At 36.6% G+C, this 23,665-nt stretch overlaps 1 protein-coding gene across 3 annotated transcripts in view; it reads right to left on the bottom strand.

The window, feature by feature from the left end:
- The window catches only part of PLS3 (plastin 3), a 100,441-nt gene that overhangs the window by 38,372 nt on the left and 38,404 nt on the right, over window positions 1-23,665 (bottom strand). For 2 of the 3 annotated variants that reach the window (XM_068963075.1, XM_068963073.1), the window contains exons 2-3: window positions 13,770-13,854; window positions 10,647-10,727 (exon numbers count right to left, since the gene is read on the bottom strand). In XM_068963075.1, coding sequence (XP_068819176.1) covers window positions 10,647-10,719 — 73 coding nt within the window. In that variant the 5' untranslated portion in view covers window positions 10,720-10,727; window positions 13,770-13,854. The remainder of the gene's footprint in view (window positions 1-10,646; window positions 10,728-13,769; window positions 13,855-23,665) is intronic. The other variant, XM_068963074.1, reaches the window with a different exon arrangement.

The following is a 23,665-nucleotide window of genomic DNA, read 5'->3' as shown; positions in this document are numbered from 1 at the left end:
TCTGGAGAAAGCTGAGCCAGAATTCAAGTGGTTTTGATTTCAGCTGCTGTTTTGCACTGCCCATGTCCAGGTGGAATGTGGTGCAATCTATCACTTCAAATGCATCTTTTGGGGTGCTACTTTGTCTTATAAATCTGACAGTGAGAAAAAACGGGATTTCCCTTGACTCTTAGGTTGTGTGTGTGTGTGTGTGTCTGTGTGTTGCTTTATCCAGCCTTGATTCTGTCTAAATGTAGTGTCTTTCTTTATAAACAGGTCACATGTCTGTGTCCTCATCTGCAATACATATGCAACTTCTTTACTAACCCACTGTGGACAGTGCTCATTAGGACTTAAAGAAGAAAACCAATCAAGTGCAGATGCACATCCTTTACAAAATGCTGTGTTTAAAAGTTTCATTTAGTTTAACCAATAAACTCCACAATTTTTTTGCACTAAAAAATGACAAAAGGAATCGATGTATTTAGCAATAATGGATTTACACACACACACACACGATCCTGACCGCCTGTGAAAGCACACAAAATATTAATTTAAGACTCAGCCAAGAAATTTGTGCAGAAGAATTTAGATTATATTCCATCCTCAAATCTAAGCAATAAAGTTGAGCTTTCATTTGCCATTAAAACTTTAGAAAAGGGAGATGCTAAACATCTCCAGATGCTTAGATAAACACGGGTTTTGTCTTTCACAACTTACACCTTTTGACGTAGCTCATTCCAGCAAATACATAAAAGAGGCAGTTTAATGAGTCCCAGCTAACAGTAGAATAGAGGTTGCTACCAAAGAGTTCATCCTAATAGTGGATCCCCAAAGGTGGAGGTCAAGTACAGCTGAAGGCTGGACAAGATTAGAGGGCTAGAGACCAGGCAATCAAGAATGTTGTCTATCAACTGTCTCCCAACTCAAAATTTCCAACTCAAAATTGGCCATGATTTCCCACCTGCTGCCACTGGGAACACTTTTAACATGTTTAAGTGGGAACACTTAACATACACACACACACACACACACACACACAAGAACACACACACACACATATGTATGCTCCTGTTCTTACCCAACACACCTATAATCTGTACACCTATCTTCTACACAGTCAAAACATGGCTGTCAGACTATCCTGAGAACTTAATTTCCAATCAGTTCAGTTTACTTCAGTCACTCAGTCATGTCTGACTCTTTGCGACCCCATGAATTGCAGCACACCAAGGCCCCCTGTCCATCACCAACTCCTGGAGTTGACTCAGACTCATGTCCATCGAATCAGTGATTCCATCCAACCATCTCATCCTCTGTCGTCCCCTTCTCCTCCTGCCCCCAATCCCTCCCAGCATGAGTCTTTTCCCATGAGTCAACTCTTCGCATGAGGTGGCCAAAGTACTGGAGTTTCAGCTTCAGCATCATTCCTTCCAAAGAAATCCCAGGGCTGATCTCCTTCAGAATGGACTGGTTGGATCCTCCTTGCAGTCCAAGGGACTCTCAAGAGTCTTCTCCAACACCACAGCTCAAAAGCATCAATTCTTTGGCACTCAGCTTCCTTCACAGTCCAACTCTCACATCCATACATGACCACTGGAAAAACCATAGCCTTGACTAGATGGACCATTGTTGGCAAAATAATGTCTCTGCTTTTAAATATGCTATCGAGGTTGGTCATAGCTTTTCATCCAAGGAGTAAGCGTCTTTTAATTTCATGGCTGCAGTCACCATCTGCAGTGATTTTGGATAATTAACCAGACAGCACAGTGAAAGAGCACTGGTCTGTTTATTTATTTATTTATGTATTTATTTGGTTGGGCTGTAGTTTTTAATTTTTCAATATAAATTTTTTATTTTAATTGGAGGCTAATTACTTTACAATATTGTAGTGGTTTTGCCATACACTGACATGGATCCGTCACAGGTGTACGTGTGTTCCCCATCCTGAACACCCCTCCCACCTCCCTCCTCATCCCATTCCTCTAGATCATCCCAGTGCACCAGCCCCAAGCACCTTGTCTCATTCATCGAACCTGGACTGGTGATCCATTTCACATATGATAATATACATGTTTCAATGCCATTTTCCCAAATCATCCCACCGTAGCCCTCTCCACCAGAATCCAAAAGACTGTTCTATACATCTGTGTCTCTTAGCTGTTACACATATAGGGTTATCATCACCATCTTTCTAGATTCCATATAAACGAATTAGTATACTGTATTGGTGTTTTTCTTTCTGGCTTACTTCACTCTATAATAGGCTCCAGTTTCATCCACCTCATTAGAACTGACTCAAATGTATTCTTTCTAATGGCTGAGTAATACTCCATTGTGTATATGTACCACTGCTTTCTTATCCATTCCTCTGCTGATGGACATCTAGGTTGCTTCCATGTCCTGTCTATTATAAACACTGCTGTGATGTACATTGGGGTGCACGTGTCTCTTTCAATTCTGGTTTCCTTGGTGTCTATGCCCAGCAGTGGGATTGCTGGGTCATAAGGCAGTTCTATTTCCAGTTTTTTAAGGAATCTCCACACTGTTCTCCATAGTGGCTGTACTAGTTTGCATTCCCACCAACAGTATAAGAGGGTTCCCCTTGCTCCAAACCCTCTCCAGCATTTATTGCTTGTAAACTTTTAGATAGCAGCCATTCTGACTGGTGTGAAATGGTACCTCATTGTGGTTTTGATTTGCATTTCTCTGATAAAGAGTGATTTTGAACATCTTTTCATGTATTTATTAGCCATCTGTATGTGTTCTTTGGAGAAAAGTCTGTTTAGGTCTTTGGCCCATTTTTTGATTGGGTTGTTTATTTTTCTGGAATTGAGCTGCAAGAGTTGCTTGAATATCTTTGACATTAATTCTTTGTCAGTTGCTTCAGACATGACTGAGTGACTGAACTGAACACCTATCCTACTCAAACTCTTCCAGAAAATTGCAGAGGAAGGTAAACTTCCAAACTCATTTTATGAGGCCACCATCACCCTAATACCAAAAGCAGGCAAAGATGCCAAAACAAAACAAAACAAAACTATAAGCCAGTATCACCGATGAACATAGATGCAAAAATCCTTAACAAAATTTTAGCAATCAGAATCCAACAACATATTAAAAAGATCATACATCATGACCAAGTGGGCTTTATCCCAGGGATGCAAGGATTCCTTAATATCCCCAAACCAATCAATGTAATACACCACATTAACAAATTTAAACATAAAAACCATATGATTATCTCAATAGATGCAGAGAAAGCCTTTGACAAAATTCAATATCCATTGATGATAAAAACCTTCTAGAGAGCAGGAATAGAAGGAACATACCTCAATGTAATAAAAGCTATATATGACAAACCCACAGCAAACATTATCCTCAATGGGGAGAAACTGAAAGCATTTCCCCTAAAGTCAGGAACAAGACAAGGGTGCCCACTCTCACCACTACTATTCAACACAGTTTTGGAAGTTTGGGCCACAGTGATCAGAGCAGAAAAAGAAATAATAGGAATCCAGATTGGAAAAGAAGAAGTAAAACTCTCACTGTTTGCAGATGACATGATCCTCTACATAGAAAACCCTAAAGACTCCACCAGAAAATTACTAGAGCTAATCAATGAATATAGTAAATTTGCAGGATATAAAATTAACACACAGAAATCCCTTGCATTCCTATATACTAACAATGAGGAAACAGAAAGAGAAATTAAGGAAACAATTCCATTCACCATTGCAACAAAAAGAATAAAATACTTAGGAATATATCTACCTAAAGAAACTAAAGACCTATATATAGAAAACTATAAAACACTGGTGAAAGAAATCAAAGAGGACACAAATAGATGGAGAAATATACCATGTTAATGGATTGAAAGAATCAATGTAGTGAAAATGAATATACTACTCAAAGCAATCTATAGATTCAATGCAATCCCTATCAAGCTTCCAACGGTATTTTCCACAGAACTAGAACAAATAATTTCAGAATTTGTATGGGAAATACAAAAAACCTTGAATAGCCAAAGAAATCTTGAGAAAGAGGAATGGAACTGGAGGAATCAACCTGCCTGACTTCAGGCTCTACTACAAAGCTACAGTCATCAAGGCAGTATGGTACTAGCATAAAGACAGAAATATAGATCAATGGAACAAAATAGAAAGCCCAGAGATAAATCCATGCATCTATGGACACCTTATCCTCAACAAAAGAGACAAGAATATACAATGGAGAAAAGACAATCTCTTTAACAAGGGGTGCTGGGAAAACTGGTCAATCACTTGTAAAAGAATAAAACTAGAACACTTTCTAACACCATACAAAAAATAAACTCAAAATAGTTTAAAGATCTAAATGTAAGACCAGAAACTATAAAACTCCTAGAGGAAAACATAGGCAAAACCCTCTCTGACATAAATCACAGCAGTATCCTCTATGACCCACCTCCAGAGTAATGGAAATCAAAAATAAACAAATGGGGCCTAATTAAACTTAAAAGCTTTTGCACAACAAAGGACACTCTAAGCAAGGGGAAAAGACAGCCTTGAGTGTCTTTTATTAAAACCAATACAGTATTGTAAAGTAAAATAAAGTTAAAAAAAAAAAAAAAAAGACAGCCTAAGTGTCTTAATTTCATAGCTCTTCTCTAAATTTTTGGTAGAATTCAACTGTGAAGCCATCTGGTACTGGACTTTTGTTTGCTGTAAGATTTCTGATTACAGTTTCAATTTCCATGCTTATGATGGGGTCTGTCCAGATGTCCATCAGCAGATGAATGGATAAGAAAGCTGTGGTACATATACACAATGGAGTATTACTCAGCCATCAAAAAGAATACATTTGAATCAGTTCTAATGAGGTGGATGAAACTGGAGCCTATTACACAGAATGAAGTAAGACAGAAAGAAAAACACCAATACAATATACTAACACATATATATGGAATTTAGAAAGATGGTAACGATAATCCTGTATGCGAGACAGCAAAAGAGACGCAGATGTACAGAACACACTTTTTGACTCTGTGGGAGAGAGAGAGGGTGGGATGATTTGGGAGAATGGCATTGAAACATGTATAATATCATATAAGAAACAAATCACCAGTCTAGGTTTGATGTAGGATACAGGATGCTTGGGGTTGGTGCACTGGGATAACCCAGAGGGTTGGTATGGGGAGGGAAGTGGGAGGGGGCTTCAGGAGTGGGAATTTATGTACACCCGTGGCGGATTCATGTTTATGTATGGGAAAACCAATACAGTATTGTAAAGTAAAAAAATAAAAATAAAAAAAAAATAAAGATCAAACAAATAACATGCAAAAAAAAAAAAAGATTTTCTGTTTCTTCCTGGCTTAGTTTTGGAAAGTTGTAGTTTTCTAAGAATTTGTCCATTTCTTCCAATTTGTCCATTTTATTCGCATATAGTTGCTGATAGTAGTCTCTTATGATCCTTTGTATTTCTGTGTTGTCTGTTGTGATTTCTCCATTTTCCTTTCTAATTTTGTTGATATGATTCTTCTCCCTTTGTTTCTTGATGAGTCTGGCTAATGGCTTTTCAATTTTTTTTTTTTAATTTTCTCAAAGAACCAGCTTTTAGGTTTCTTGATTTTTGCTTGGTCTCTTTTGTTTCTTTTGCATTTATTTCTACCCTAATTTTTAAGATTTCTTTCCTTCTACTAACCCTGGGGTTCTTCATTTCTTCCTTCTAGTTGCTTTACGTGTAGAGTTAGGTTATTTAGTTGACTTTTTTCTTGTTTCTTGAGGTAAGCCTGTATTGCTATGAACCTTCCCCTTAGCACTGCTTTTACAGTGTCCATAGGTTTGGGGTTGTTGTGTTTTCATTTTCATTCATTTCTATGCAGATTTTGATTTCTTTTTTGATTCATTCTGTGATTTTTTGGTTATTAAGCAGCATGTTATTCAGCCTCCATACTGTGGAATTTTTATTATTTTTTCTCATGTAATTGACATCTAATCTTACTGTATTGTGGTCAGAAAAGATAGTTGGAGTGATTTCAATTTTTTGGAATTTGCCAAGGCTAGATTTATGGCCCAGAATGTGATCTATCCTGGAGAAGGTTCCATGTGCACTTGAGTAAAAGGTGAAATTCCTTGTTTTAGGGTGAAATGTCCTATAGTTATCAATTAGGTCTAACTGGTCTGCTGTATCATTTAAAGTTTGTGTTTCCTAGTTAATTTTCTGTTTAGTTGATCTATCCATAGGTGTGAGTGCAGTATTAAGGTCTCCCACTATTACTGTGTTATTGTTAAATTCCCCTTTCATACTTGTTATCATTTGCCTTACATATTACGGTGCTCCTATGTTGAGTGCATATATATATTTATAATTGTTATATCTTCTTCTTGGATTGATTCTTTGATTATTATGTAGTGTCCTTCTTTGTCTCTTTTCACAGCCTTTGTTTTAAAGTCTATTTTATCTAATATGAGTATTGCTATTCCTGCTTTCTTTTGGTCTCTATTTGTGTTGAATATCTTTTTTCCAGCCCTTCACTTTTAGTCTATATGTGTCCCTTATTTTGAGGTGGGTCTCTTGTAGACAACATATATAAGGGTCTTGGTTTTGTATCCATTCAGCCAGTCTTTGTCTTTCGGTTGGGGCATTCAACCCATTTACATTTAAGGCAATTATTGATAACTATGATCCCGTTTCCATTTAGTTTGTTGTTTTGGGTTCAAGTTTATACTCCCTTTCTGTGTTTCCTGTCGAGAGAAGATCCTTTAGAATTTGTTGAAGAGCTGGTTTGGTGGTGCTGAAATCTCTCAGCTTTTGCTTGTCTGTAAAGCTTTTGATTTCTTCTTCATATTTGAATGTGATCCTTGCTGGGTACAGTAATCTGAGTTGTAGGCTTTTCTCTTTCATCACTTTAAGTATGTCCTGCCATTCTCTTCTGGCCAGTTTTTATGTTTGAAGCCGTAATTAAACAAATATGCACTGGTGTCATTTTATTGAATACTAAAAGTAAATGAAACCACTGTAGTTTTTGTCACATCATCTGGATGTGATTTTTATATACTAGAGAATATCAAGTAATTTGAAATCACTTAACTTCCTTAGATGAGAAAATCTGGTACAGCTACAATCACCATAAACAAAAATTTTGGCTTAGTTTGGTGGGCAGCCTCAAAGGAATATACCCACAGTATTCCTAGTCACTTATGAAGCCCCATTATTCTTTAACTTCAAAAGTGTAGAATTCCTATTTTGTTTTGTTTTGTAAAGCAGAGTGGCTACTGCTTAGGAAAGAAAAAAGTCAGATGTAAGTGTTTGCAGGACTAAAGCCAATCTGAGAATTTCTACATTACATGAATTTACCTTTATGACAAGTAATCTTTCAAATGAACTCTAGCTTCCCTAACAAAATTAAAGTTTCATAATGTAAAAGACATTTTATACTTGGTAAAATATTTACTTCCTAAGTGTTCTGAAAATCTTGATATATTCTTCTTTAGAATGAATTTATGTAGCCTTACAGCATTTAAATTAAAACAGAAACATCATGATGTAAGACAAAAATGAGAGCCAAGGCTTCTGTTATCCCATTGAGAAATACTGGAAACAAATATTGAGAAAATGAAAATAATTAGATGAAAATATACTGCTTGGAACTTAACATTAAGCAGGTGCAGAAAGTGAGTGAAAGGAGAACTTTAAGTCTTAGTACTCGATTTTTATTGCTAATAAAGGGAACTTTAAAGAACTATTAATTGATTGAACAAAACCCATGATTAGTGGTAATTACAGAGATTTTCTCCATACACTATGATTTTGCTGAATTTCTAAAGAGATAATCAAGGCTATTATTGTTAATAGATGGGAAAAATCATATAATGATTTCCATATTTTGTCACAATTGAACAGAGATAAAGTAGTCTTCCCTTCCTTCCCCATAAAAAAGAATTGTCCTTGTCAGGAAAATAAGTTATGGAGCTTGTTTTTAAAAACAAGTTTTCTGAAGGAAGAAAAAAAAGGGATTTCCATAATACCTTTGATAATTGCCTAAGGGCTCTGTAAATAAGAATAACTAAAAACTACAAAGATTTTAAAAGAAAATCTAGATTCAGTTGGGTCTTTAAACACTTTTCTGAAAGACTATACACAGCTTCTAATATGCTGAAAAATACAAATTTTATGTTTTACACTGTAATGGCCAAATCCTTCAGCAATAAATTCTACCATGATGAAAATCTTCATAACAAAGACCCTTTGTGATAAAGTCCTAGGACATGAAAAGACTATGTATAATTCCTTAGAATGCAATTATTTATGTATTGAAAACTAAACGTGTACAACAGTGAGCTAGATACTGAGGGAAAATACAAAGAATACTATGTGGATCAGGTAGAAATTTTGGATTCCAGAATTCCTGTTTATAGCATACAGAGTGATGAGTCTACATATCACAGGAATATATGCCTGGTAGGGCTTCAGTAACACACATGGTCCAGTCTTTCAGCTTTGAGAAGGTCTTTGCCTACCCTAAACCCTCCAAAATATATGATTTAAAGTAAGACAGTAGTTCCACAATGACCCTTTCTTGCAGTCCAAGTTCTAATTGATTTCTCATTAGCCCAATTTAGCCTCATTTCTTCCTTGGAGATAATTGGTCAACCCTTTTTTATATCATTAAGCTTTAAAAGAGCAATTAAGCTCTTTTACTGACAAAACTATTCCAGTGCCATCAGGTAAATAATATATGAATTAACTTTAATTTTTTAAAATATTTCACACAAATATTTCTAAGATACTGCAAGTAAGAACAAAACCTGTATTCAACAGTAAACATAGATTTGAGGAGGTGAGGCCTTGAAGATTAAGTAATAGCAATAATAAGGTATCCACACCAAAATTCTAACAATAAAAAAGCAAATTAGGCAGAAACCAATACAACATTGTAAAGCAATTATCCTCCAATTAAAAATAAATTCAAAAAATAAAATGGATAACCAAAAAAAAAATTTAGGCTGTCCCCAACACTAAGATGAATAAAAATAAAACAGAAAGTTCAAAGGAAACAATGATAAAAAAAAAAAACAATTTCTACAGAATAATGTGATTTAAACAGTCTTGCAGCCAAGAATCCACCTGCTGTTTTCCATAATCAATCTAATATTAAACTGGGTAGTACATTGTGTAGTCCAGTAAGTGGTATCTATGGCAAGTTAACTGGCTTTTTTTTCATACAGACACATAGTCATGTTAACAATTCAGGACTATTTTTTCCTAGTTATAATTCTGATGGGATTATGAATAGTCACTCTGGCTGTTGGAGTGGGGGGCTGTCATCACCTTTCCCAAGGCATGTTGTTATTACCAAATGCCTTCATAAACATACTCACAAATATATTGGAATATAGCAAGGAGATCAAACCAGTCAGTCCTAAAGGAAATCAACCCTGAATAGTCATTGGAAGGACTGATGCTGAAGTTGAAGCTCCAATACTTTGGCCACCTGATGCAAAGAGCTGACTCATTGGAAAAGGCCATGATGCTGGGAAAGATTGAAGGCAAGAGGAGAAGGGGGTGACAGAGGACGAGATGGTTGGATGGCACCACCGATTCAATGGACATGAGTTTGAGCACATTCCAGGAGATAGTGAAGGACAAGGAAGCCTGGCATGATGCAGTCCATGGGGTCAACAAAGAGTTGGACATGAATGAACAACAAGAGATGTGTATTTCCTCACTTTTCACTAATGGGGTTTCCAACACAGGTCAAAGAGTAGATTCTGGTTTAAATAACAAATTATTATGATTTAACTTCATATCAAGAAGATATCAAACAGTAATACTCTCCCTCTGAAAGCTCCTGTTGAGTACATACATCAATAGTCAGGTCTTACCCTGTTTTCTCATTATCTTTACTGACTTGACCTGAGCACTGAAATAATGGAATGTAAATACTATAAATCACTTCCATAGCTGCTAAATTTGAAGACATGTTATATGATGTTAAAGGATAAGCCAAATGGTATGCTAATCCTTTCCATCTTATACATATGCTAATTCAAGAAGGTAGAACAGTGTGCATTATCCAAAAGCACAATACATCCATGAAAAAGGCAGCAAAGCCATGTTAATTACAAGTAAACTATCATCCCAGCTTCCCAGGTGGGTCAGGAAGATCACTTGGAGTAGGAAATGACAATCCACACCAGTATTATTGCCTGGAAAATTACATCGGCAGAGGAGTCTGGTGGGCCATAGTCCATGGGGTTGCAAAGAGTCACACATGACTGCATGACTGAGCATGCACACGCACACATGCGTGCACGCATACACACACACACAACATCATCTGATGGTTCTTAACATTTTGGGGGTCAGTTGGCTCTTTGAGAATATAGTGAAAGCTTCAAATCCTCTCCTCAGAAAAATATGGTAAAGCAAAATTTGTCTACAAATTCCAGGAGCCACAGCAGCCCCCAGTTAGACTGGGACCTTGGACTAAAAACCTTTCACCATGTTAGATACTAGCTATAATTAGCAATGACACAGTTTAAAGTGTGGCTTCTAGAACTTTATTCCATAGATTTTAACTAGTTTCCTGATTAACCATTCACATAATTTTTCAGAGAAATAACTTTCATTAGTGCCAAATAAACACTGCTTTACCATAGTTACCCTACAAAAAAACAACTCACCAACTTTTGCAAAGGCCTCTTTGAGTTCATCAAGCTCATCTTTGGAAATCTGAGTGGTAGCCATCTCATCCATTTAAAGATCTAAAGAGAAACCAAAAAGGGTTAAGACTTGAAAACAGTCACAGATAAGGAGAACAAACAGGTAGATGCAGGACGGGAGGGGAGAAGGGGAGGTAAGAAGTGAGGAAGGTGAAGAGGTGCAAACTTCCAATTATAAATTGAGAAATAACTGAGTCACAGGTATGAAATGTACAGTATGGGAAATATAGCAAATAACTAATATCTTTGTGTGGTGACATAATTAAAACTAGACTTATCCTGGTGATCAGTTTGGAATGTACAGAAATATCAAATCACTATGTTAAGTAACAAGAACTAACAGTGTTGTGGGTCAATTATACTTCAAAAACAAACTGACAGAAAAAGAGATGAGATTGATGGTTACAAGACACAGGGGGTTACCAGAGGATAGGGAATTGGGTGAAGGCAGTTAAAAGGTATAAACTCCCAGTTATAAGTAAGTAATAGGGATGTAATGTACAACATGATAACTATAATGTGAAAGTTGTTAAGAGAGCAAATCCTAAGAGTTCTCATCAAAAGGAAAAACATGTTTTTCTTTTATTTTGTATCTATATGAGATAATGCATGTTTAATAAACTTATTGTGATAATCCTTTCATGATGTATATAAATCATTTTGCTGTTCACCTTAAACTTCTACAATGCTGTATGTCAATTGTATCTATAAAACTGGAAGAAAAAAATTTTAAGACAAAAAATTTGTGATGAATATATTATAAGCAATTCTGTAAACTCTCATTTTAGGGATAATTTAGACAGAAATGCAAACTACTAGAACTATCTGAATAGGTTCCCATATTTCTAGCTACAGTCATAATGAAGAAAACAAATGAGAAATTATCATTGGTCAAAAGCTTCTCAGACAAAAATACTTCTCAATTTTCCTTTCAAGGACAAAGTCTTATGCTGCATTCAAAGAATGCAAAGAGGGGCAAGGTAGCAAGCAATGATAGATTCTTGGTTATATGAGCCAAAATGAAGTCAAAATTATGTGACTAAAGATTCAAGTAAAATATAACTTTTTTAGGACTTCCCTGGTGGTCCAGTGGTTAGGTCTCTGTGCTTCCACTGCAAAGGGCACAGGTTCAATCCCTGGAGGGGGAACTAAGATCCTGTATGCCACATGCCATGGCCAACAAATAAATAAATGTTTAAAAAATAACTTTTTCAATTAACATCTATCTATCTTACTGGCTAGTTCCATTTTTTTCCATCTTTACTGAGATATGTGACATAATATTATGTAAGTTTAAGCTGTACACCATAACAACTTGATATATACATATATTGTGAAATATATAGTAACTTAACCACAATAAGGTGAGTTAACACATCTATCACCTCACATAGTAAACTATTTTTTCCCCTTAAGTCATTTAAGAGTCATTCACTGTGGAAAACCTTATGTTCAAATAGGAGCATACTAACAGCTACCAATCATCCCCATTAAAGAATGAATCAACTAAAACAAATTATTTTTGGGTTTGATACAGAAACACACATAAGAGCATGCTTATCAACACATCTTTGTGTACACAAGTTATTAATATTATTTGAGTTTATACTCTTCCTGCTTTGGCCCTATTTTACCTATTTAACCAACAAACAGGGCTTGGCAAACTATGCTCTGTGGGCCCAATCTGGACCACTGCTTATTTCTGTATGGCCCCAACCATCTGTATGGTTTTTTCAGATAAACATCCGCTGTCAAATGTTTGAACTTCAATAAAATGAAATGTTATCCCAGAAAAAAAAAAAAGAATTCCATTTTTTCTCATCAGTACAGTTGTAATACCAAAAAAAGTACTCAAATAGTTATTTTTTTTGAATTTTGTCAGTAAAAAATTGTGGAAACAATATTTAAATCCTTCACATTAATAATATAATATTCATATTTGCCTCTTGGCATACAATATTTATGAGTGGACCTTTACAGAAAATCTTGATTGATTCCTGCAGTAGAGAAAGGAGGTCTGTACTACAATGGAAAATCCCCACATACAAACCTATTAACAACTTTTAGACAGAAAGAAATGCACATGATTATTTCTTGTCTTTTTTTTTTTCTCATTTAATCTTTTTAACTCCTGGAGAAGGAAATGGCAACCTACTCCAGTATTCTTGCCCAGAGAATTCCATGGACAGAGGAGCCTGGCAAGCTACAGTCTATGAGGTCGCAAAGAGTTGGACATGACTGAGTGACTTTCACATACACAATCTTTTTAAAGAAATTTACTTTTTAGCAGAACTGAGCAAAAAGCAGAGAATTTAGTTTCCATATACCCTCTGCCCTAACACTCTCACAGCCTCCCTCATTATGAACATCCTTCATCAGTGACACATCTGTTACAACTGATGAACCTTCTTTGACACATCATTGTCACCCTAAGTCAACAGTTTACATTAGGCTCACTCTTTGTGTTGTACATACTATGCATTTTGTATATACAAAATGGATACCATTATAGTACCATACAGGATAGTTTCACTACCCTAAATGTGTTGCTTGTTAAAGTTCAAAAACTATATGAAAAGCAAATTTGAGATCTTATATTTATCTCTTTTAAACATTTTTATTAACAGTTAAAAAATTACTTGCCAACTCTTCTGTCTGCCATGATGCCTAATATTTAATGCAGAAGAGCTCAAAAGAGAGTGAACCACATCTGTCTTTTGCACACCCATCATTGTCACTTCTAGAACTAACCACAGTCCCAGTCATGTAGTAAGGGACTCAACAAAATAGTACTTTCATAAATTCATCCATTCAACAACTTTGTACCAAGCCCTACATCAGATAAATTCATATTCCTACTAATTCTCTGAACCCTCATAACAGCCTTTTGAGGTAAATATTCTTACTCCTTTTAGAATTCAAACTCAGGTTTCTCAAATCCCTGCAAAGATTTAAAATGATCATATGATACTATTCGCTATGTTTCCACCCTAATAAAACACACATTTATAATGACTCATATTTTTAAAAATTAAGTAAAAGCAGACTTTTCAAAAACTTGTCTGTTCATAAAACTTTTCTTACCTCTAGTGTTAAAATGTCACTAAAGATGGACAACTTCTCAGTAGATAAGCTGTGTAAAAAACACCTTTCAGAGCAGTCTCAGGATCTATAGGGTAAAGAAAGATCTTCAGTTGTATACGAAGGCAGTCATTCTCAAGATTTGGAGAGTAAAAAATGATTTCGCCTAAGTTAGCCTGCAACCTGCTGATGGTACTTTTAAAAATATTCTATACTTTACTAATATGATGTTCAACATTTCTGATTACCAAAATACTCTACAGGTTTCACTCTAATTTTCTTTACACATATTTTAAGTAATCATGTTTTCAATGTGAAATAATTGCCCCTCTTTAGTAGTGACATCACACAGAACAATGGCACAGAAAGTTTGAAAGTGAGACTGTCTCAGAAAATTGAAAACACGTGGCCTCTCCTTCATTTCTAAATTTTCTATCTAGTTTGGGCAATTTGTGAGTCAACAATAATCTAAAATATATGTTTTTTTAAGAACATATTATTCTTTGTTGTGCAGAAGCTTTTAATTTTAATTAGGTCCCATTTGCATATTTTTGCTTTCATTTCCAATATTCTGGGAGTTGGGTCATAGAGGATACTGCTGTGATTTATGCTGGAGAGTGTTTTGCCTATGTTCTCCTCTAAGAGTTTTATAGTTTCTGTTCTTACATTTAGATCTTTAATCCATTTTGAGTTTATTTTTGTGTATGGTGTTAGAAAGTGTTCTAGTTTCACTTTTATAAGTGGTTGACCAGTTTTCCCAGCACCACTTGTTAAAGAGATTGTCTTTAATCCATTGTATATTCTTGCCTCCTTTGTCAAAGATAAGGGGTCCATAGGTGTGTGGATTTATCTCTGGGCTTTCTATTTTGTTCCATTGATCTATATTTCTGTCTTTGTGCCAGTACCATACTGTCTTGATGACTGTGGCTTTGTAGTATAACCTGAAGTCAGGCAGGTTGATTCCTCCAGTTCCATTCTTCTTTCTCAAGACTGCTTTGGCTATTTGAGGTTTTTTGTATTGATAGGGATTGCACTGAATCTATAGATTGCTTTGGGTAGTACACTCATTTTCACTATATTGATTCTTCCAATCCATGAATATGGTATATTTCTCCATCTATTAGTGTCCTCTTTGATTTCTTTCACCAGTGTTTTACAGTTTTCTATATATAGGTCTTTAGTTTCTTTAGGTAGATATATTCCTAAGTATTTTATTCTTTTCGTTGCAATGGTGAATGGAATTGTTTCTTAATTTCTCTTTCTATTTTCTCATTATTAGTGTATAAGAATGCAAGGGATTTCTGCCTGTTGATTTTATATCTTACAACTTTACTGTATTCATTGATTAGCTTTAGTAATTTTCTGGTGGAGATTTTAGGGTTTTCTATGTAGAGGAAAGAGTCAGACACGACTGAGTGACTGAACTGAATGGAACTGATGTAGAGGAAACTATAATAAGCAAGGTGAAAAGACAGCCTTCAGAATGGGAGAAAATAATAGCAAATGAAGCAACTGACAAACAACTAATCTCAAAAATATACAAGCAACTCCTGCAGCTCAATTCCAGAAAAACAAATGATCCAATCAAAAAATGGGCCAAAGAACTAAACAGGCATTTTCTCCAAAGAAGACACACAGATGGCTAACAAACACATGAAAAGTGTTCAACATCACTCATTATCAGAGAAATGCAAATCAAAGCCACAAAACCACATTTCAAGCCAGTCAGAATGGCTGCAATCCAAAAGTCTACAAGCAATAAATGCTGGAGAGGGTGTGGAGAAAAGGGAACCCTCTTACACTGTTGGTGGGAATGCAAACTAGTACAGCCACTATGGAACAGTGTGGGGATTCCTTAAAAAACTGGAAATAGAACTGCCTTATGACCCAGCAGTCCCACTGCTGGGCATACACACCAAGGAAACCAGAATTGAAAGAGACACGTGTACCCCAATGTTCATTGCAGCACTGTTTCTAATAGCCAGGACATGGAAGCAACCTAGATGTCCATCAGCAGATGAATGGATAAGAAAGCTGTGATACATGTACACAATGGAGTATTACTCAGCCGTTAAAAAGAATTCATTTGAATCAGTTCTGATGAGATGGATGAAACTGGAGCCGATTATACAGAGTGAAGTAAGCCAGAAAGAAAAACACCAAATACAGTATCCTAATGCATATATATGGAATTTAGAAAGATGGTAACAATAACCCTGCATGCGAGACAGTGAAAGAGACACAGATGTGTAGAACAGTCTTTTGGACTCTGTGGGAGAGGGAGAGAGTGGGATGATTTGGGGGAATGTCATGGAAACATGCATAATATCATATAAGGAACGAATTGCCAGTCCAGGTTCGATACAGGATGCTTGGGGCTGGTGCACTGGGATGACCCAGAGGGATGGCACGGGGAAGGAGGTGAGAAGGGGGTTCAGGATGGGGAACACGTGTACACCCGTGGTGGATTCATGTTGATGTGTGGCAGAACCAGTACAATATTGTAAAGTAATTAGCCTCCAATTAAAAAAAAATTAAATTAAAAAAAAGAGAAGCAAAAGGCAAAGGAGAAATGGAGAGATATACCCATCTAAATGCAGAGTTCCAAAGAATTAAAAAAAAGAATATATTATTCTTATACTGTTATATCACTTCTATAAAAGAGAAAATTAGGCAAAAGTGGTTCTGGACATATATACCTCCCACCCACCCCATATCCACTCCCAACCCCAACCTGCAGCACCTTTCATTCTGGCTAACCAGTGGGTTCTGAATCAGTCCTTCTCTCCCAGTTCTCCCCTTTGCAGGCAGCAGGGCTAACAGGGTAGAAATCTCTTCCCTCTTCTTTATACCCCTCCCTTAACACAAATGCACTTCTATCCTCACACAATTTTACCCAGGTCTCTGTTATATGTCTAGTCCCTGCCCTCAAAGTATTTATAATGTGGGGAAGAATAATTATAATTTGACACAAAATGAATTAGTGGTTGCAGTAAAAGGTAGAAATGGGGGAAAGACTCTGAAGACTTTAAGGATTATTAAATTCATCTCAAGCAGGCCAAGAAAGTAGCACTTTTGTTCATCCTGCAAAATTAGGATATACATACATCTCATAGAAATGATTTCAAGGCACATGCTTACTTAAAAAAATTAATAAAACACATCATTAAAAAAACCCCAAAATACACTTTCAAGTTTCCTAATTTCTTATTCTTGTCTAAATACCATCATGAAAGCCTAAAGTGACCCCTTTTACACTGATAGCTCAGATTTTTCAGCTACAGGAGACAAGAGGCACAACTAAGAATTAAAAGAACTGTAACATGTATATATTACCCAAAGAATATTTGTTTAGTTCAGGGTAACAACATAGTTTAATTTAGGAGTCTCCCACTTAAACTCCATTTTGTTTATTTTTGATTATTTAAAAGTAAATAAATAAATGCTACCCTAAAGCACCTGAACTAAAACTAAGAAATCAATGTAAAGTTTAAAAGCCTCACAATATACACCTCAGTTGACAAAAATCATAATATTTAAATTAACTATTTAATGCAGATTTTTTCCCACTATGAATTAAAAAAGGTTTGTCCTTAAGATTACTTATGGGTACTTGGGTAATTGATCCAGCAATTAAGTACTATCCTAGAAGAAAATACCACATTTAAATAATTTAGGGAAGACTGCCAGGAACATCAGATTTTTAGAAATTGTACAAATTAAAATTACTGAAAGCTCTACCCTCTTTATAGGACATTCATTGTATTCTTTCTCTCAAAATAAGTAAAACATCCCAGATTGGGGTTTAGGAAGCAGAACAGATGATTATTGCCCCATAAATACCTTGATTGAATCCTGAATACTTGCAGCAAACTGTTGTTCCACACCCAAGGATGTAGTATGTTAACACAGGAAGACTGAGTGATGTGGAATCAGAAGACATCAATCAGTGTCCCGGCTCCACGACCTCCTAGCAGTGTGTCTATGAGTGAGTTTATTTAATCTTTCTAAGCCTCAGTTTCCTCCTTTGAAAACAGCCATAATAACTACTTCCCTAGGGTCCTGATGAAGATTAAAGATGGCATGTGAAGGCACACTATAAACCATTAAGCATTATACAGCAACTTCAAATTCTTAATGAAAGAAAAAGAAACAAATCAATTCCTAAGTAATTAAGAGGCTATATATAAATATAAGGCATGAGGTCTACTAAGAACCTTTTAAATAAAATATATGAAAAGTTATGTCTTTTGCCCTATAATTATCAACTGCAGAGTATGATAGATCTCCTTCATATATAAAAACTATAAGCCTTTAAGTCAAAGTAATTTAAGAAGGCTGGGACTAATGAAAATTTGTCAGCCACTTTTTACCCATGAGTCAATTTGGCTCCTGCATAAGGCCAGTTTCTAAACACAGCTTGAAGAATGGCCAGGAGAGTTTTTTTTTTTTTTTAATCCAATTTTTACTTTATATTAGGACCACTTAAAAAATAGTTAACAGCTTGTCAATACTGTCACATTCTTCCTACTTTGCAGTTCTTTTTTTCCTGTGAGCAATGAAAAATGAAATGTGAAGAGGTAAAAGGTAAATATTATCGCTGAATAAAATTTCACAGTATGTGACGGGTAGGCAAAAAGAAAGTCTGACTGTTGAAATATGTTGAAATGTGTCCTTTTCCCCAGTCTATCTTCCCACAAAAAAAAAGAACTTTATTTATATGGAGAGAGAGCAGGCACTGATATTAAAAAAAAAAATAAAGAAATAGATTTATATATTTTCCCTCCATTTCAATTTAGCCAAATGAAATGCCAAACAAAAATAAAAGCTTCCAGGGTCTCTCCATTTTGCTGAATTCCGTCATCGGCAGAGCACTTTGTCCCAAATTCTGTTTTCCTCCCTAGCTCCAGTGCTGACCTTTTCTATAAAGGGAAAACAGCAGGAAAAAAAAGCAAACCTTCTCTCTCCTTAAACATCAAGAGACAGGAAAACAGATTTTTAAATAAGGGAATGAAACAAAAGCAAACAAAACTTTGTTTGTTTGTTTTTTCATAAAAGGATATGGTATACAACTGAATCTGAATTCAGGGCGTCACCCATAGAAGAATCTTATGCCTATGAAGTCATCCCTAATTACAGCGTTTGACTAACAATACAGCAATTACGAAACCACTCCACTGGCTCATTTAACTATACTTAAACCCTGAATACAAATCTTTGCTGAGAAAGGTGTACCTACAACTAACTACCTGAAACAATTACTCAAATTCTGAAAAGCATTTGATGGGGGGGTGGAGGCGGCAGGGGTTGGGGGTGGGAGACAGTGCCTGTTTTTATCCCCTAAAGCGATTCACTTTAGGAATGCAGAAGACTAAATTTACTAATCTGTGTCAATCACAACCAACCGTGGCTCAGGCAGCAGGGCACACACAGTGGGAAAATCAACCGTGGATAATCAAGAGTTGATTATGAATTTTGTAATTTTTTCTTAAAATTGAAAGGAACTAAAGATAAAAGCGGGAGCTATTCATCAGCCACTAGCAGGTAAACAGAATTGGGCAAGTGAGGCTGATGACTTAAAATCAGCGATTTGGTCACACACACACAGTTAAGCTGATAAGTTCAAATCATGAAGAAGAGAAGGTGGATAAAACATGGAAGAATACATTATTTGTATTTGTGTATTTGTCACCTTCCTCTGTCCAAAACAGGCAATGCTTCAGAACACCCACACTTCACATACCTAACTGTACCAACAGAAACTGCCACCCTGCCTCCTCCCTAACTGGTAAGTCAACAGCACTAGTCTCCAGGTCAGATGGGCATGCAACCCTATGAGTTAAAGCTCACCCACTCTCACTCTGATTACTCAAGCTCTAGTGACATGTTTCCAAACGACTTGAGAAGATTTCAGCTTGAATGTCTATCATACTCACCCAACTTATTCATTTATATTCAACCTTAGGTGAATGTTTAGTATGTACCAGGCACCGTGTTGGGTACTGCATATATAGAGATTTAGGATCCAAAGTATCCTCTCAAAGACTTTACTGTCCAGAGGGGACAAAGATGGAAAACAAAGACATAGTATTAACGCCATCATGCTAGTCACTGAGTGGTAGGGTGACAGTGATGGGCTTCAGGAAGTTTTCCAGAGAAGGTGACTTTTGAACTTCATCTTAAAACATAAGGAGGACATCCTCAGACAGATATCACTGGTAAAAGCACTCTAGGCACAGAGAAGATGATATTCTGGTGCTAGAGAAAGATAGTGTGGTTGGAGCACTGTGCCTAGGGTTTGTGACAAACACAGTTGGAGCAGAAAGTCAGGGTCTAATTTAGAAGGCTGAGACTCAAAATCTGGACTTGACCTTCCGGCCAAGGGAGAAGGAAGGTCAGAGAAGAAAACCCCAGTCAGGAAAGTCTAAGTGTCTACATTTGAAATTTCCATGTTATTTCTCCCCTTTTTGAACACCCCTGCTGTCAAATTCAGTCTCTTTTTCAACTTTCCTCAATCTCCAGGTTTATAAATTCAAGAAGTTTGGTCACAAGAAACAAAGGGAGATTGAGGTAAATCACTAAGCCCTTTGGATTATCATAGCCCTTTATCACTTCATGTCTAGCTTTTTCTAAAGACCTTTTAGTCTATCTACAGTCCTATCTCCCTCTTAAGTAATCTTTATGCTGCTAACTTCCTGAAGAGCAGATCTAAGGTATATTCTCTATGAAAGCAAGTCCTAACTTTTCGGCACAACATCCAAGAACCCTACACACTTTTCTGTATTGATACCTATCTTTCCAATGTTTCTTCCCATTACATGCACTGCACACCTTGGAATCACACTCTATAAAGATAACCTCTGCCCCAATCAGGGCATCTATTCTCCCATCTACTCTTCAGAAGAATCTTTGAGAAAGCCTCTTTGGATGGTCCCCACCTGAGGGAAAAATTCTCTTTTCCCAGGACTCTCACAGAACTGTATGTTTTCTTCTATTACAGCCAGCATGAATCCTTTCAGGCAGCTCTAATTTTAAATATCTTACTGTCAGATCATATGTACCAACTTTTGAAAGGGAAAATACAGTCACAAAAGGATAATATTTAATACTATTATACAAAAGCTTTTTGATGGAAGGGACTGCTTCTCCTTCATCCTCATATTTCCAGCCCCTCTCACAGTGGCTACAGAGTAGGTAATAATCATAATTAAGATAATATAATAATATATCATTGTAAGCTTATATTATAACAGTTAACATTAATGGAGGATTTATTATATAAATGAACTGTGCTATACATTATGTAAAGTTACTTCTCAGAAAAACTCTGTGAACCACGTAATACTGTTATTTCCATTTTACAGTAAAGCAAACAGGCTTACAGAAGTTGAATAACTTGCCCAGTCACATGGCTCAAGAGAGGGAGACCTAGGTCTCAACCCAACTCCACGTAACACCAAAGTCAGCATTCTCAATTGTTATACTATATTATAGCTTTCTCAATCACAGTTTAGTGAATGAATTTATTTCCCCAACAAGACTATAAACTTATTTAAATAGTAACACACCTTACTCATCTCTGTATTCACCACAGCACTTAGCACAACACAGGGACACAAGTGTATTCTCAATAAATCTTTTATTTTCTTTTTAAACTTTTTATTTTGTATTGATGTATCTTCCCTGGTGGCTCTGACGGTAAAGCGTCTGCCTAAAATGCAGGAGACCTGGGTTCAATCCCTGGGTCGGGAAGATTTCCTGGAGAAGGAAATGGCAACCCACTCCAATATTCTTACCTGGAAAATCCCATGGACGGAGGAACCTGGTTAGGCTACACTCCATGGGGTCACAAAGAGTCAGACACAACTGAGCGACTTCACTCATTCATAGCCAATTTAACTAGTGTGATAGTTTCAGGTGGACAGCAAAGGGACCCAGACATACATTTACAGGTATCCATTCTCCCCCAAACTCTTCTCCCACCCAGGCTGCCATGAAACACTGAGCAGAGTTCCTTTTGCTATATACAGTAGGACCCTCTCAGTAAAAAGGTCCACATCCAGGATTCACAACTATTTTGATCATGTCAGTCTCATTTCAGGAAGCTATAATTATTATGTTGAAATGGCTTGTCTAAACTTTGCCGGGTATTCTGGGTCTTCTGGCATTCCTACTAGTCACATCTAACCAGTTCAACCTTTCAACAACACTCAAAATTAGCTTTTTGATCACTACCACCCTCCTGTGGAGAAGGAAATGTCAACCCACTCCAGTATTCTTACCTGGAGAATCCCATGGACAGAGGAGCCTGGCAGGCTACGGTCTATAGGGTCGCAGAGAGTTGGACACAACTGAAGCGACTAAGCACACACAAGCATGCAATCCTCCTGAACATGTCCTACGAACTCCTACATCAGTACCTTCTGTTTTATCCTGACCCCACTACCTCTATCTCTCCCTCCTAGTAAGAACTCCCTCTCTCTGTTTCTTTCAGACTTAAAATGCCCTCTGCTTTATTCCTCTTATCTCCTTATCCAAATTCTACTCATCCTTCAAGTTTCAGCAGAAGCCTCATCCTCTCTCAAATCATGTTTTCCAATGACTACACACCCCTGCTGATCTTTCTCTTCAACTCCCACAGGATTTAGAATGTCACCACAAAATTTGGCAATTTAATCACAGACATCCTCCTATAGTTATATAAGAGGGTGAGGACAGTCTGGCTGGGACATCCATTATCCTACTAGATTCAGTTCATCTGCCTCCTCCACACAGATCCTCAAACTTGGTCAAAGAGAATAATCTTCCCCCATCAAAGACAACCATTCTTTCACCATCAGCACACAAATACTTGTCTAATTACTTGTTCTGATGTCTTATTTCAAGATTGTTTGTTTCTCAAGAGCAGAATCTAAACTTCATCTTCCTCTCGGATATTCCCACAATGATAATCTTTTGCTGGACGCTGGGTACAGAAGTATGTCTCAAAACATTTTCCAACCGACTGCAATGTTTTGAGTGTGGTGTTAATTCCCAGTATTCCCAATATCCAATGATTACTGAAATTAGGGAAGAAACAAAAACTTAGGGTAGTTAAGTGACTTTGCCCAAAACAGAGCTGTGCAGTAAATGTAAAAAAAAACAATAAAGTAAAGAGCATGTGAGAGAGAAGGTAATTAACTACTCTTACCATAAAAATGAAAACGTAGAGGCTACACAGTGCTTTATGGAAAGAAGGCACATGCCTATTATATCCTATAGAAGATAATTTTAAAATTACTAACCAGGAATTCACTGGCTGTCCAGTGGTTGGGACCCTGTGCTTCCACTGCAGGGGGCATGGGTTTGATTCATGGTTAGGGAACTAAGATCCCACATGCTGCCAGGTGCAGCCAAAAAACACAACTTTTAACAAATGTGACCACGATATTGAAAAATATAAAAAGTTGCCAGAAAATGAACATAGGGATCCTTCTAGCTAATGCTAATTGATTTTTATTATTTAAAGAAGGGATTCAATTAATCCTTGAACTGAAATCACCAAAACTGTAACTGTGTAAAATACAGATCATCAGCAACAGGTACAGTAAGGACTATATATGAAAGCGTTCTAAACGTTCTTTTTCCCAAACATTGGTGTTAAGTGGGTACTGAACAAAAAACAGGTCAGACTTTTTAAACATAAGGACAAGAATGCTGATCTTCTCTTGTGGCACCTTCATTCCTATATATGACACGTTTCTGCTTCCCTGTATTTCAGTTCAGTTCAGTCGCTCAGTCGTATCCGACTCTTTGTGACCCCATGAATCGCAGCACGCCAGGCCTCCCTGTCCATCACCAACGCCCGGAGTTCACTCAGATTCACCTCCATCGAGTCCGTGATGCCATCCAGCCATCTC

This window comes from Capricornis sumatraensis, chromosome X (genome assembly GCF_032405125.1).
Source record: "Capricornis sumatraensis isolate serow.1 chromosome X, serow.2, whole genome shotgun sequence".
In the NCBI taxonomy this organism is placed as follows: Eukaryota; Metazoa; Chordata; class Mammalia; order Artiodactyla; family Bovidae; genus Capricornis; species Capricornis sumatraensis.
The sequence above is the reverse complement of the archived record's forward strand: the minus strand, read 5'-3'. Positions and strand labels throughout refer to the sequence as shown.